Source organism: Hyposmocoma kahamanoa, unplaced genomic scaffold (genome assembly GCF_003589595.1).
Source record: "Hyposmocoma kahamanoa isolate Upper Pololo Valley unplaced genomic scaffold, ASM358959v1 66, whole genome shotgun sequence".
In the NCBI taxonomy this organism is placed as follows: domain Eukaryota; kingdom Metazoa; phylum Arthropoda; class Insecta; order Lepidoptera; family Cosmopterigidae; genus Hyposmocoma; species Hyposmocoma kahamanoa.
In genome coordinates, this window is record NW_020653854.1 from 19,837,409 (window position 1) to 19,853,233 (window position 15,825).

Genomic DNA, 15,825 nt, shown 5'->3' on the forward strand with positions numbered 1-15,825 from the left:
TGGTACACGTAAACTATACGATATGCATTTTTCAAATGACTTTAATTTCTTTGAAAAAAAAATAATTCTGAAATATAGCCAGTGTCCCTACCGCTCGACCCTAGCGAAATGAACCGTAATTAGCACGGGAAAATTTTTGAATCCGAGTTGAGGTAGACTCTTAACTTTTAGCAGAATACCAAACATACAAAATCCAGCCATTGACACTATCGACACACAACTGAGATGACTTAAAATTAACGGACTTGGGGCCTGATATTATGATGAGGAGTTAATAAAATTTAGTAGCAGTAGAGCTCCTTGTGAAAGAGTTCGTCCAGGTAAGTACTGCCACCTTACTTATTTCTGCCGCCAAACAGTAATGTCAGCATTACTGTGTTCCGGTTTTGAAAGGTAAGGGTGCTGGTGAAATTACAGGCACATGTCATTGTCGACTTATGTCTCAAAATGACGGGCCCAGTGGCAGTACCCCTCAGATCTTTGCGATTTAAATGTATGAGTGGCAGTGCAACTGTTATGGATAGGCATGTAACTTATCATCAGGCGCACGATTTGTTCGTCCCATCACTTGATATTATAAAAAAAAATGCACTCAAAAAATCAAAACCAATATGTTCTCAAAACGGCATTCGATTCACCAAAATGACATCTATTTCTTTTTGCTCCAGGTGGACCAAACTCGGGAAATCTACGACGTTCGTCTTCCCGCTTGGTGCAATACATATTTGGTGGTTCACTATGCTATAGTTCTCTATGGTTTCTTCGAACTATCTGCTAAATATTTGGTAAGTAAAACTGAAGTGATTAACTAATACTTTAAATTTAACTTCGTAACCATTGACGTAGGTCAATGTTCGTAATAATACAACTAGTTTTAGTTGTATCGCAAAACTTTTATCGGTAATCAATTGTAACTAATTGTGACTTTCAAATTTATGATAGTTTGTTATTAGGGCGATAGTTATCACGTATCACAGTCAAGTTAGCTATGAAAATTATAACCTGAATAGAGGAATAGGTACGAAAAATATGAAATAGAACATTTTTTGTTATCGTAATTGAACTTCAACATTTTTCAACTGGCCCTAGAAACCAGTATTAACTATTTCAGCCCTTTTTTTATGAAAACTTAGAAAAATTAAATATTAATAAAGTAGTTATTATAGTTCGTTTCACATGGCATGGGTACGGTGACCTTTGAGATTTGAAGTTTCGAGAAATGTAGTGATGTATAATCGAATGGAAAAAAATCGATTTAAATATCTTTAACGAACTAAAACGAAGAGAGAATCGACTTAGAGACTATAGTTTAAGAACAATTAATAAACAAAATATTAAGTATACAATTATTATGTTATTAAATTACTATAATCTCAGTACAGAGTACTAAAAAAGCCGACCTCAAAAGTACGCCCAATTACATCTATTTGCCAAGTTTTTTTGACATCGGTTACCGGAAAGTGCGTAAACCCGGATTCATCCCCTAGTTCGCCACTATACGGAACTTGACACAGGAAATAATAATAATTGGTTCTCACTACTCAAAGTATATTGAGAGAAAAACGCCTTGAATAAGAGAATAGCAAACTCAACTATTAAAATAATTGCTCCTTGTAATAAAATTTAGGCGCTATTATATAAAATATATATAAAAATGAATCTTCATGCGTGAACAGCCACACTTAGAGGTATATAATTTTCTTCAAAATTAAATGAGGCCACTATGGAGGTACCCTCTTTCCAACAAAAAAGTATCATGAAAATCGGTGCACAAATACCGGAGTTATCGCGTAACATACATACAAAAAAACATACAGTCGAATCGAAAACCTCCTCCTTTTTTGAAGTCAGTTAAAAAGACTACACAACAAATTAAAAAATCAACAATAACCAAAAAAAAGTCAACGAAAAAGCATAAAACCAACAGCAACGAAACGAAATCTGTACAATTACCCCAAAAACGTCACACAAAGCTCAAAACAACGGAAACCGTCAAGCATACAAGGTGAATCAGATACGCATCAAGTAGTTAGGGTAGTTTATTTTCAAATTTATCGTTTCAATTTCTTTTTTTTTATGTAGTGTAATTTTTATTTAAAATTACTATTGAAACAAATATTGTTTGATTTTGATTTAATATAACAAAGAAGGGTGGCGACATCCCGTGCATTTTGTGACCCAGCGTTTTTGACGATGTGCATTAAGGAGACCTATACTTGTGATTCATTATCAAAGCATCAAAAAAGCTAATTGAGTACAGCCTGTAGAAGCCGGAGTTATAAAGTGGATATAGGTTACGTTTATAACATTGTCCTGTATTTCGCTTCAGCTCTTTGTTCGTAGTAGCAAAAAAACAACAAGTTTTCATAGGAAATGAAACTATTTTTCCGGATTTAAATCGCGTATATTTGTTTTTTCAAACAAACCGACGTTTCGGGCCCTTTACAGGTCACGGTTGACTCAACCGTGAACATGACCCAACATATATACGCGATATAAATCCGGAAAAATAGTTTCATTTCCTATGTGTAACAATCGCGAAAACCTAAGAACAAGTTTTCAGTTTGTTCCCAAAAATAATAAAGAACTTTCCTAATATTCCCAAATTTGCCAAACTGTGCCACATTTGATATGACTTATCATGTTCTGCAGCTATGAAAATGAATAAAAATTAAATGTGCCCAAATAGCAGAAAACTGCCACAAATGGTCACACTGTTCTCAATATCAATGTGACATTGATATTGGCAAGAGGTCTCTTGTCAAAACGTTCCTTTGCAACTTAATAATAATGTCTAAATGTTTTTGTCACAATGTATTTTATTCTTTGCTTTATGTCATTACTATAGATCATTATTTCATTACGTATTTCATAGCTTTAATGTTTTATGTGTGTACTATAAAATAACCAATACTTCAGGTAGGTAAACATTCAATCATGCTTAAAATGAAACGTGCATACAAAAACGCTGCCAAATCTATGATCGAACTGAATCAGTTGCGTTTTATTCCTGCATCTATTCTAAAATACAATATTTTACATTTTTTTTTATTCCCAACTTCTAAAAATATACAAAAATATATTGATAACTAGGCATAAAATAAAACGCAAAATTATACAGGCAAAGTCCATGCACTCTGTCCATGCAGTCTTCTTTACTATTTCTTTTTGTAACCTGATTAATTAAAAATATTATGCATGCAACGTAAAAATTTGAAATGTCACAGTACCCGTCCTATGTGAAATGGACTATAATAATTATTTGATTCAATAGCATGCACACACTCAACATAGCTCCGTACTAGGAAAACCCTGTGTTACGGGTGCCGTGGACACACACTTAGACAGCCACAAATTACACCCAAACTCACAAGAGAAATAAATGTAGGCTATACAAATATTTCTCCCGGCCCAGGAATCGAACCTTGGACCTTTGCGTGGCAGTCCGGCATGGTAACCGTTCGGTCACAGAGGCAGTTAAAGTGATATTTTAACTATTATGAAAATCATACGTTTTTTGTGAAAATACTCCACTAAATTGTTATTATTATTGATACAAAGATCGAACAAATATAAAGAACAATTCCTTCGACTTCGCTCAAATCAACGTCGGGCTACCACTCTTACCAACTGAGTAGTCGAGTTAACAGACCTTACGAACTTCTATGTGCTTGTTGCAAATCATTATGTTGGGTTCATACGTAATAGTAAATCATCATCATCGTAACTATAAATCCATGTTTCGTCACCTGTTACTATGTCCCACACCAAACTTCACGCCCCTTCGTGGAATCTGGTAAGCTTGGCATTTGTTTGTTTTATTTGACTCATGCCTATGCCTAAAGATGCCCGAATCTCGTGGTATGTCACATGCCTGTCTGTTTTGATCATATGGCGCACAGCATTGATGTCTTTGCTGTTCACAACAGTGGACGGACATCACGAAATTCTGCAAACCAGCTATAAACATTCGTCTTGCATGGTGCTTCATCGCCAAAAGCAGTTTGAAGCCGAGCGAAGCTTCGCTGAGCTGTTAAATTACACTTAACGTCTTAGAAAATCATACTATGAACATTTTCACGAGCTAAATCCACGGTGATGTAGACAAGTAATTTCTAAAATGACGCCACATTGTAAAAACAAGTGACAGTCAGGTGAAACAAACAGCATTCTACAGCCAAAGAGTTCAATTTTCAAATGTTGTAATTATTTTTTAAACATTGTTTATGTTAGTGGCCAGTTCCGGAAACTTACAGTGCGCCCTATGTATATAGTATGTAAAGCCACTATATAGTATTCCTGTTCGTTCGTTATTAAAACTCACAGGGGCTACACACCCTTGTAAGTACTACTTTACCATACATGAGTTATTAACACTGTAGAGTACGTCCGGGCGACCAATCCTCTTAGCGAAACTTCGGGGCAAGACGAATTGCTTCCGATTCGTCTCAATAATTCTCTAGTTTACCTCACCGCAGACACCTAGAAAAACGAGTGAAGAATCTTATCTATATAGATATATAGAGAAAATTTGTCTCGGCAACAAATTCGTGGTTTTAATGTGTCCATGTCGATAAAACAGCTCTGCTCCCTGCCGATTATACCTAAGACACAAGTAAACAATTTTACTTAGTTTAGGCATCACTGCGATCCTTCATTAAAGTTATGTAAACATATAATAATTTCACTGTTTGCGATAGACTGTCACATATGTATACGTAAATAAAAGGTTATTTAATAAGATTCATGTATTTAGGTTAAATGTTAATACAAAATAATTTTATCTTTATGTTTAATTAAGAAATAAATAAAAAATAAATAAAATTTGATTGATAAATTACAATTTTGGTTAGTTGAAAGATTAGCGTACAAATGTAACTGATATTAAGAGTACACAATTTTTATTAAGCCCTTGAGATAGTTACCAAACTATTATTATAATAGAGTTTACTTTTCAACACAAAGGACAATAGCAAACTCCCATACAAATTTGTGTTGACATAATTTGTATACGTCTGTTTATGAAAAATATTTGAAATTATAGAGTTGAAATTCCTGAACCAATTTTGTTTTGGGTTTACTATTCTGAGAAGTCAGGAATTAAAGATATTCCAGTTTGAAGTTTTTGAGGTTATGTGTTACGTAATTGAATAAAATATATTCGATGTACTATCATATCAAAATAAGCTACAGAAGCATTGACTTACAAATAAATGGACGACGGGTCTAATACAAAAACCACGAAAAAAATGTCCCAAGTCAACCTATTCGAAATTTAAATTGTTATATCATCGCAGTATCGCGCTGTCCGTAGAACAAATGAAGACTAAAGCGGAGTGTCGCGCTCTGTATACGATTTTAGCGCCTTACAAGTGCGGACACTTTTTAGCGCGGACCCGACGTCCATATAATTGTAAGTCAATGTACAGAAGCCTTAAACAGAGTAAATACAAGCTGAATAGGGTCGTGAGTTTGTGACGTGACGAAAGTTCAGAGGAAATTATTTTCTAATGGTATGGATCAAGGGCTTGAAGTTAAGCCATAGCAAAAAAACTGAGTTTATTACATTACATACCACAGACTATTGCTGGTAACTCGGACACAAATTATTTTTAGTAAAACATGCCATCTCTCCTTGATTTGGGAACTTTTTTGTCAGTTTTACCATTTTATCGCGTGGCGTTTGGGAGAAGAAATTCTCGCCTTTTTTGTACTATTTTTTGTAATGAAGTAGTTAAACTTTTATTAGCTTATTACAAATAGATCGAATCAGAACATTTGTTATTACGTGAACTAAATGTGATTATGATATCCATACGTACGTACTGAAGTTCCTTTTTTGGCCGCAAGGTAGATATCAGTCCGGTTATATATTAATTAGTCATTAGAATTTCTTTTAAATATGATTTTATTTCCTAGGACATAATATTATATAAATATTAATATAATTATAGATACCCACGATCATCTTACTAATTCACATTACTAATCTATTAATCAATCTAATTTCTCCCATTAAATTTAATGTTGGTGGCGCTGCTATATTAGAGGATATTAATAAAAATCACCATATTCTTATTGAAGGTATAAAATTTATTATACCCTTATTGATAAACAATCTTCGTCTGTGCAATCGTTCATAATTAATATTAGCTAAACAAAATATCCCAGAAGAACATAATCCATGCCCAATTATTAATAAATATGAACCTATAAACCCTCAATAATTTAAAGTTATAATTCCGCCAATTACTAATCTTATATGCGCAACTGAAGAATAAGCAATTAAAGATTTCGCTATTGCAATTTAAAAAACCTAATGAATTTATTTCATTCAAACATTTGAAGACGCTAATGAATTCTTTTAATTATGATTTTGTTATTGTTCTTTATTACTGGAACCAAAGAACCATGAAAGAATTAACGTACCACAGTCATGATGAAGTAAAACAAATGCTCATCTAAAGAATAATAAATACCAAAGGCAATTTATAGCCCGTAGATAATTCTTGTGTAAAATCGCATATAGCAGCTAAACCTTATTAATTGAAATAACAAGGCTTAGTAGAGGTTGGGTTCATTTCGAGGAAATAACGTTATTACACACGTACGTTATAGATACACCTCCGCTCAAAAACTCTGTTTTAAATCGTTGTTTAGACTAAACCTCGGGTGCAATTTCCTAAATTTTGTGTAACCTTTCCCTCTAAGTTAAGATACTATGTAATTTAAAAAGCAAATAATCCTTATAGACAAGGCAAGATAAAAATATAGGATGTCTTTTTCCACATTTGGTCGGACTTAAAAGTCTTCGAATGTATTATTCGAAATGTTATTTGAGAATATACAACAATGTGTCCAATTTTACATTATTTAAAGTAATTTTCATGAGGCGCCCTGAATATAAAGAAACTTTTTTCTTAGTTTCTCCCATATTCATTTCACTATTATTAATTCGACGGCAATGTAGTCCTCCTTATCGATTTGTATAACAGCGACCCTTTACGATTATTTCCTAGCCTGTACCCTAATATGACTCGCCATACCGAATAACTCCACCACCGACAACCCATCGCCACGGGCCTATTAAACGCTCAGATCCGGAATAAATAGCTAGGGTATTATGCACGTGAGTTTTACTATAGTGAATAAGCAATTGCGCATGTACAAATCCACTCTCACGTCCCTTCCTCTGCGGTCCAATGGACTGTGAACACAGTACGATCGGCAAAGGTCGTAAACCACTACATGGATCCTGGTAGATCCTCACGATGTTTCGCATTACCCAGCTGCATCATGTGATCATGATAGCGAATGATCGCCTGCCACAATCAAGCAGACTTAGTGTATTGGTGATCGCCCGATTTCCCTTAGTCGCCTTGTACGACACCCGCGGGAAGTTTAGTATAATATAGAATTTAGTTCCACTGCTGGGCACAGGCCTCCTCTAAGGAGTAGGTTAACCACGCTACCCGATACGGGTTGGGGACTTCACACGTTTCAGTGCACATAGCAACGCACGCCTGGCACAGCTAGTTTTAAATAAATTATATCAAAAAAGTGTTACTTCCATAAAATCCATTAACATTGACGTCAAACAAAATTTTATTAATTAACTAATCATTAAAATTGCATTTAATTTGCTAATTGAAAATTTCCGCCGTCGTCGGTATTAATTATTCGTAACAAACGGTGCAATTTAAATTACGATCAAACGGCTTAAGTTGTGCTTACCAATACATTTTCAGTAAATAACCATTATTGAATACAAACCAATCTTTAATTGCACCCAGCAATACAACTACAATATTTTGTTAGCGTAATTAGTAATTTTTGTTTCTTCTTTATTGTTATTGTTTTTTATTTGTTTAGTTTGTTAGTACTAATTTATTTGCCTAGATGGTGAATGTCGCCGGTGTGCGGTCAAACCAAAATATAGTTTTTGTTACACTGCTAGAATGCTCGCGCATGCTCGAGAATAATCGCGCTTTCCGCGGAAGATTTTGTTTCGTATCTAGTTTGTACTTTACACAATTGATCATAAAGTTCATTATGCTATGTACAATATCGTTACAAAAATTCGCTTACATACCGTTCCGCCGCAATATAAATTTAAAAAAAAACCTTAGTGATCCACACAAAAGAGAATCTCTATCAAATAGTTGATCCACATTGTCTACCATTTATGATCACTGACTAACCTAATCTTACAATATTACCTACCTACATAATAAATCACCTAGTAATCGACCTAGGTCAGTTTAGTATATTTTGCTAATCAGATATGGCATTGGTATTCTCTCGGTTCACTGTAAAAGAATGACTTGACCGTTTATGCAAACAGTGCCTGTACCATGAGATTACAGAGACGTCGCTTGCTAAACTTTGTAAAATGTTTGACAATTTGTATGGCAAATTAAACAGCGCCCCTAGCGGTCCCGGGAAGAAGTCACACTTTATATACAAATACTTGACGCTGTCGCTAACGATAACTGTTACTATGAACTCATAACAGAAGCACTGTTATCTATTTGCCTATAGAATTATCTGAGACCAATTTACCTAGTGAACGGCTTATTTATCTCATTTACTAGACTCTGTAAAACTTTTAATAGCTCTTTTCACGGTTAAAATTATGAACAAACTTCTCAAATGAGTATAGAAATGTTAATGCTCCAACTTTTAAAGTGCCAACCCTGAGGATAACATTTGGGATTATGGCAACCTCCGTTTTATCTCCTAACTTGATAAAAGTTTTACTCGTGATCAACTTGATATAAATTTAATATTACTATTTGGCGCGTGCGATGTACCTATCGCAAATCATGATGTTTTTATTCACCCCGTACAGAATCCTGTGGCTTTGTAGGGTCTATTCGACAAAGTCGTTTATTTTAACACGTCCAGTGATTTAATTTTGGCTTTACTATGAATTTATATAAAATTAGAACGTAATATTATGTCATGTTAAACGGACCATCGAATATCGAGTGAGTCGTTATACTGGAGTGCAGTCGTTGGTGTAGTGATGCCACGCGCCGCTAAAAGTCACGTGTAGGTGAGCGAATACGCCTTTTGCGAAAGATGTTACTTCTGCCGGATTTACATTTGTCTGACGTGTCCTGTCGTGATGCGTCAGAACGGTATCGGTTTCATACATTTAATATCATTGATCTAATAAAAAATGGACGTCGGGTTCGCGCTAAAAAGTGTCCGCAACTGTAGGGCGTTAAAATCGCATACAGAGCGTCAATAGCGCAACAGTCTTCGTTTATTCGAGTAACAGCGCGGTTGTGGATCATGCAGTACCAATAATAATAACTTGTACAAATTACTGCAGTTAAGTTTAAAAACAGGATTTTGTATCATATTTTCACTAAACAAATATATTGTGTTATCATAGTTCTCATTTAAAAGTGTTATTTTGTACAGTTTTATGGTATTTATTTAATTTAAAAAAGCACACAATTTAATCAAATAGCTAACTGACCTTTTTCTACATATTGAATGCGCAAAAGATGAAAAGAGACCCATTACGTCAGTTTCAAGAAGGTCATATAAACTTCTTGGTCATTTTCAATTGTTCGAACCACAAGCGATTGAAATATTTAGAACAAAATAACTATAGAGTCGGTATGATTTTAATCCTACTTTTAAAATGATTTTTTTATTATACGTTAGCAATAACTAACAAAATATTGTTGTACTCATTTTACGGCTTGGGATTACCTATCAGAAGTCAGAACATATATTTGCCCGAAATAACGTTAGCTCGAATTTTCATAATGTCAAATGTATTTTTTTATGAAGATTACAAAACAAAACCTTATTTTGTCTTTGTGGTAAGCATCAAATTTACTCGAAAGTGTAACGGTTTTATTATAAATCGGTTTTCGGAATTACGGATATTTGAGTTTACGTTTAGTTGGAATATCGGTACATTTCTTATAGTATATGCTTATTTTTACATTTGTAGTAATATTTGTATGTATGTATCTGCCCAACTATTTATTATACCTTTAAGTGAATTTGTACAAAATTCGACATAATAATATATAATAAAAATTAATTAATATTTACGAGAAAGGCTCTCTTACTCTTGTGTTCAAGTAATTTTCAGTCGAAGCTAAATATGGTGCATTTTGTTAAGTTTCCAGTAGAAGCTAAATATGGTATTTTTGGGCCCTTAAATTGTTGCAAGCTAAATTAGGCAGTACTGCAATGACGTTGCAATTTAAATTAAATGTTTTAATTGTTTATATTTCGTTACATGTCACTACGTTTATATAGGTTAACTTCGGACATTTTTTTCGTGGTTTTTGTTTTAAGACCCATTAAGATGGAGAGAGTTTCTCGCACGCTTCGTGACGAAAACTCGTAGGCGATTATCGTAAGCAATAATCGCCATAACATTATCGTATCATAATGTTTACATTCAGGCAAGAACTAAAATCTCGCCTACGATTATGTCATACGAGATTCGCAAGCAACTTAATCGCCTCCTCGACTGTTTACACGGAGAAATATGTAGTAAGGAGATTCTTGCTTACTAGTTTTCGACTTGTCTAAACACGATCTCGTATGACATTTTTTCAAGTTCATACCATTATCGTACAAATCGGTTGGAATCATTTTGAGTGCGAGAATCTCCTAATTGCATTGTAGAGAAATATACATTTTTTTTTCAAATTTTATAACATTTCTTAATCCAAATTTTTTTTTGTTCTCGTTTCATTAATTCTTGTCTTAGAAAAGCAGTGATAATCAAAACACCCTCGCGCACTGCACTCGTGGTAGAAACGGCTGGCACAGATACTCGAAATACGATTTTTGCTTTCGAGTTCTGTTTACACGGAGACGTTCAATATTGAAAGGCGAGGCGATTGTGGCTCACGTGGACGGTCGATAATCGCAAATGTTTAGACGAGGAAAGTTCTTTATATTCTTTCGATAATCGTATCTTCGAGACGATAAACTCTCTCCATCTAAATGGGCCTTTTGACCCGAGGTCCATTTCTTGGTAGGTCAATATTTAATGTGTTAGATTTATACACTTCCGGACACATAATTCGAGCCACAACGCATTTTCAGTATAATGCCATAAGCTAAAACAATGTTTGATTGATCAAAAACTATTATTACGCAAATTTGAAACTAGTATACTAAACGTCTTTTCCATAAGTCGTTGTTGGGAATTTGTATTTGCAAAACCGGGGGAAAACTTTTTCTTCGATGATAACAATATTTTTGTATTCCAGCCCTTTACGACAAAAATGCGAGGTGGCTCGGATTATGTGTCCGGGAGTATATTAGTGTGTCGCAATCTGACGTGACGGCTGGTGCTGTGTATATGAAACTGATACCATTCTGACGCATCACGACACGACACGTCAGACAAATGTAAATCCGGCTTTATACTAACATACCTAACTTAAAAACTAAAGTCACAATAACATGTCACTATAAACAGAGATTCGAACATTCATCTTCTCTGTTGAGAAGCAACTGATCTTCTATCTAGGCTATCACTGTTTGTTTTTGTCTCTGTAGCTTAATACGTTAACTGTTCACCTATAACTACACAACTCCTATTATGTCTATTTTAAATTGTGATCTTGAATCTTATTTGAAATTGTGGTCTCGTGTGAATTGTGATGGCATAATCGAGTGGAATATAATTTGTAATAAAAAACCCGACGAAATAAAAAACAATGGATTCATATTTGTACGGTACACAGACATTTTATGTAATTTTACTACGTTAATTTGTAAAAAAAATTCTACTTTCAAATCCAGAAAAGAAATTATAGTACTTATTTTGAACCTTTTCCATCTCTTAAATTTCTATCTTAATGTTGCCTAGAAGAAATCGCTACTTAGCAATAAGGCCGCCCTTTGTACATTAGCTTATTCTATGATACTTACTTATTTTTGATGTGCAATAAAGAATATTTCATTCGTTTATTCTATAGTCTTGTGAAGCAACAATGAGCTCTTTGACTCCTGTTTTAAGCTTATTTATTATCTCATGGCATGTGAACGTAAAATAATTATAGTCATAATTATGTTTATTATTATGTTTTATTATGTTTATTATTTATTTATTATGTTTTTTAAAGGGGGTGCACGAAAAAAGCCCCGCAATGACGCATAAGTTAAAACCAGGTTTTCTTCCGCATATTATGCTGGCTTAGCATTTCTAATAAAACCTAATGCAGCCGTGTGGCCTGGCAGTTAGTCACCACTCGCGCAACACGCGTTGACTAGGAGCAGAGACATTAGTACCGTTATCCCGTGGGTCACATTTTGTAAAAGTTAGTAGCGAAAGTGCCCAATAAATATTTTTTGAGAAAATTTTGTGAGTTTTTTTGAAGACTGGTCCCACCGCCGCCTAACAGTGCGAACGGAGTACGTCTGACGTACCCTGAGCAACAATCGACGAGTGCCTCACGCCACTTGGCAAATCTTTCACCACGATGGCAAAGATATCCCATGTACAGTTCAGCGTGGCGGCCACTTGTGGCGTGATCAGCGTGGCTAAGTTCTGGGCCGCGATAATATAATATAATATGCCATCGATACGATAGAAAGAAGTTTTTTCACTAAGTTTTTTGTACGGTATCCAATGTTAACCACATTGGATACCGTACAAAAGACTTAGTGAAAAAACTTATAATAAAGTATTGTTCAGCTAATTAACGCCACGCATAGTATTTTGTATTTTTTTTTCTTTTTATTGAGGAACAAACAGTCTTTTACAATTATAAAATAAAAAAAACATGTAACATATTACTTGAAACGTGGTGTAACGGGCTGGTGTCCGCAACTCGACGTCAAGGCGCCTATTTTGCGTATGTAGCATATTACTAAACCTATAGTTCCCTGTACATGTAGGTGAAGAAGTATAAGGTGTTTTTTTGTATGTTTTTTTTACTACACTATTTCTTCTACTAACTACCTACATTTTAATATAATACTATAATTATGTAAAATTTTGAGTTCGAGTTGTGGTCGCACCACAATCGCACCATACATCCAAAGAAATTCAGTCTTCATTTTCTTGGCTACAACAATGCAATTTTCTACTTGGACCCAGTATAGCGTATAGGAGCATTTTCTGGATTCAATATATTAGATTTACGGTCAGTGGCAAAGCTCATTTTCTTGGCAATAAGATCTGACAAAGAATGAAATGATATAGGTACTATCGTTTACTATTAATGTTTTGTAAACCGTCTAATACACTTTAACTAGATATCATGCAAGAATGAATTCAAAAACATTGATTTTGCAAATATAAAGCAGTAAATAACTTTTAATCCTATAAGTTTTATAATACGAGTACAGTCGCCTGCATCAAAATGTTGTCAACATTCAGCAAAATTAAAATTCGATCTATATGGGTAAAATTTATCGAAACCAAATCATATTTTTCACAAATAATAAATGGCAGAAGTTTATATGGTAAAACATCGCAACAAACGAACGTTTAGATAAATTTTTTGGTGATAACTTCATTGGATTTACGGGTATTCATATAAATTCAGCCGACTGTGCTTTATTTGTTCTATTATTGATATTTCTGTCAAGACGTCTTGTTTAACTTGAATCGTCAATTGTTATTTATCCCATTGTGTTTTATTTATGATAAAAGTAAGGCTTACCAGATAAGATAAAATAATACTTTAGAGAGATATAGATGTAGATATATAGATTTATTTGTACTGTTAGAGACACACAATACCTATTACAAAGTTCAAAACAGAACATTGGCCATTATAATGCTACAAAAATAGTTATCAAGAATAAATATTATTGTTGGCGACTGTACGTACTTACGTGGAAATTAATTATTCAATTAGCATAAAGCTAATTTCGTAGGTTAAGTTGAAGGTGCAATATGTCTGAACAAACAAGTTAATTACAACCGATTTGTTTGTAAAAGTTTTATCACAACACTACAAAGTACTATTAATAACGACTACGAATAACTATGCAGGTTTATATACCAAAAAACATTGTACCTTTAGGTACATCTTTTAGCCTGTAAGTAATTGTACCTATAATTTCAGCAACGACGGCAATTAGTGGCCACAGTTTATTTGTTCTTGTCAACTAATGGCGTTTAAAAATATCACAAATAAGTGTTCAGTTACAATCTACGCTTACAAATAAAACAGTTTTGGGACTGGCAAGGCTTCAAATTTGCTGATAATAGTACAATTTACCTACATATCGAAAGATGTATCTGACGGTACAATGTTTATTCGATGTAATTTTTTCCTCGTGCTAAAAACGCGTAAATAACGGGAAATGATGTTTATATCTTTATGTTTCAGGGCATGACACCAATCTCAGTGCTAATCTTTGTCCTCTACATCATCGCTTCTCTTACTATCATCGGAATGTTGTTCGACAATAACAAACACGCTCCGGTACTCGAAGTCCTTCGTTGTTCGGCACTCGCCTTTCTCACAAGAAGTGTTACTAGTCCAGGAGTCGGCACCGTATTACAGATCTTCTATGTCATTTCTGCTATGTTCTGGTGTTTGTATACTTTGAAATTATTGGAAATTAAGAAGAGTACTAAAGTCGATTAGTTGGGTTACCAATTTATCACCATTGTGCGAAAAATTAAATGAGATAAGAATAAGGCTATCGACAAACATCAAAGAAATATCTTTGATTGTTTTGTATAATAAACATAGCACTTTAAGAATAGGTAATAAATATATCGACTGCTGTCTATAAGATGCCATAGTAAAATTTTTTGTTTCTACTTTTTTTATATCACTTTAGCCTTACGTTTGCAAATAGAATGAATTGTTTTATTCTAATAATTGTATTATAAGCCAAATGTCATTAGGTATCTTATTACTACTTGTTTTAGATAACACTATTGTAGTTGTATTATATGACTTAAATGTATTACTGTGGAATTCCAAATACTGTAATTTTATACAAAAATAAAATATGGTATATGCATAAACACATAAATTTATACTACGTAACAAAAAGTTCATAAAAAAGCCGTGATAGCATAGTATTATAGATTTGACCTACTGCCTCTCAAGCAGATGGTCGTGGTTTCGGATCCAGGCCTTTGAATTTCGCACCTTTGAATTTTTCGGAATTTATGTGCGAAATATAATTAGAAGGTTACCATAAGTTTTCGGTTAAAGTAAACACCGTGAAGAAACCTGCACACATCTGCAAAGCAATCCAAGGACGTGTGTAAAGTTCTCGTTAAGCATTGAGCTAACTTGGGAACTACTATCCAAACCCTTCATGATGTAAGGCCTTTGCCCAACAGTGGCACTATGAAGCTTAACTGTTAATTATTGTTATTATTTAAGGATTCTTGAATTATTGAGAAATACGTATTCATTTTCTGGAGATATTACTTTGATTCTAGTACTTCATTTTGATTCTACTTTACTTAATAACAAGGACCAATTTACATTAATTAGAAAAAGTAGGTAATAATAGGTTAAGGTTTTGTTTGTATAGTAATTTAAGAATGATTAGCCAATGAATAATTTTTATGAGAGTTTTTATACGCTTGCATAATTTTTATTTATTGCAATATTTGCTCGATTTTAAATAATAAAATATTTCAAAACTTTTTGTGTACTATAATTATTAGATTCTCCCCTAATATCAAGTTAAGAAAATAAATAACGTAACATAAACATAAATGATCTAAACTTGTTTACTAGTTAAAAAAATATACCTACGTTTCATCTTTAAACTTTGGATGAGTTTAAACTAAATTCGAAATTTTTTTCACGTCTAGAATTTTGTGGAAACGTTTTGGATGGAAAA

General features: G+C 33.7%; 1 protein-coding gene across 1 annotated transcript in view; it reads left to right on the plus strand.

Moving 5' to 3' along the window:
* LOC113231722 (alkylglycerol monooxygenase-like) overlaps positions 1–15,593 on the plus strand; it is a 54,541-nt gene extending 38,948 nt beyond the window's left edge. The window contains exons 8-9 of the mRNA XM_026466205.1: positions 669–785; positions 14,340–15,593. Of these exons, the coding sequence (XP_026321990.1) occupies positions 669–785; positions 14,340–14,600 (378 nt within the window). The 3' untranslated portion in view covers positions 14,601–15,593. The remainder of the gene's footprint in view (positions 1–668; positions 786–14,339) is intronic.
* The last annotated feature ends 232 nt before the right edge of the window (positions 15,594–15,825 follow it).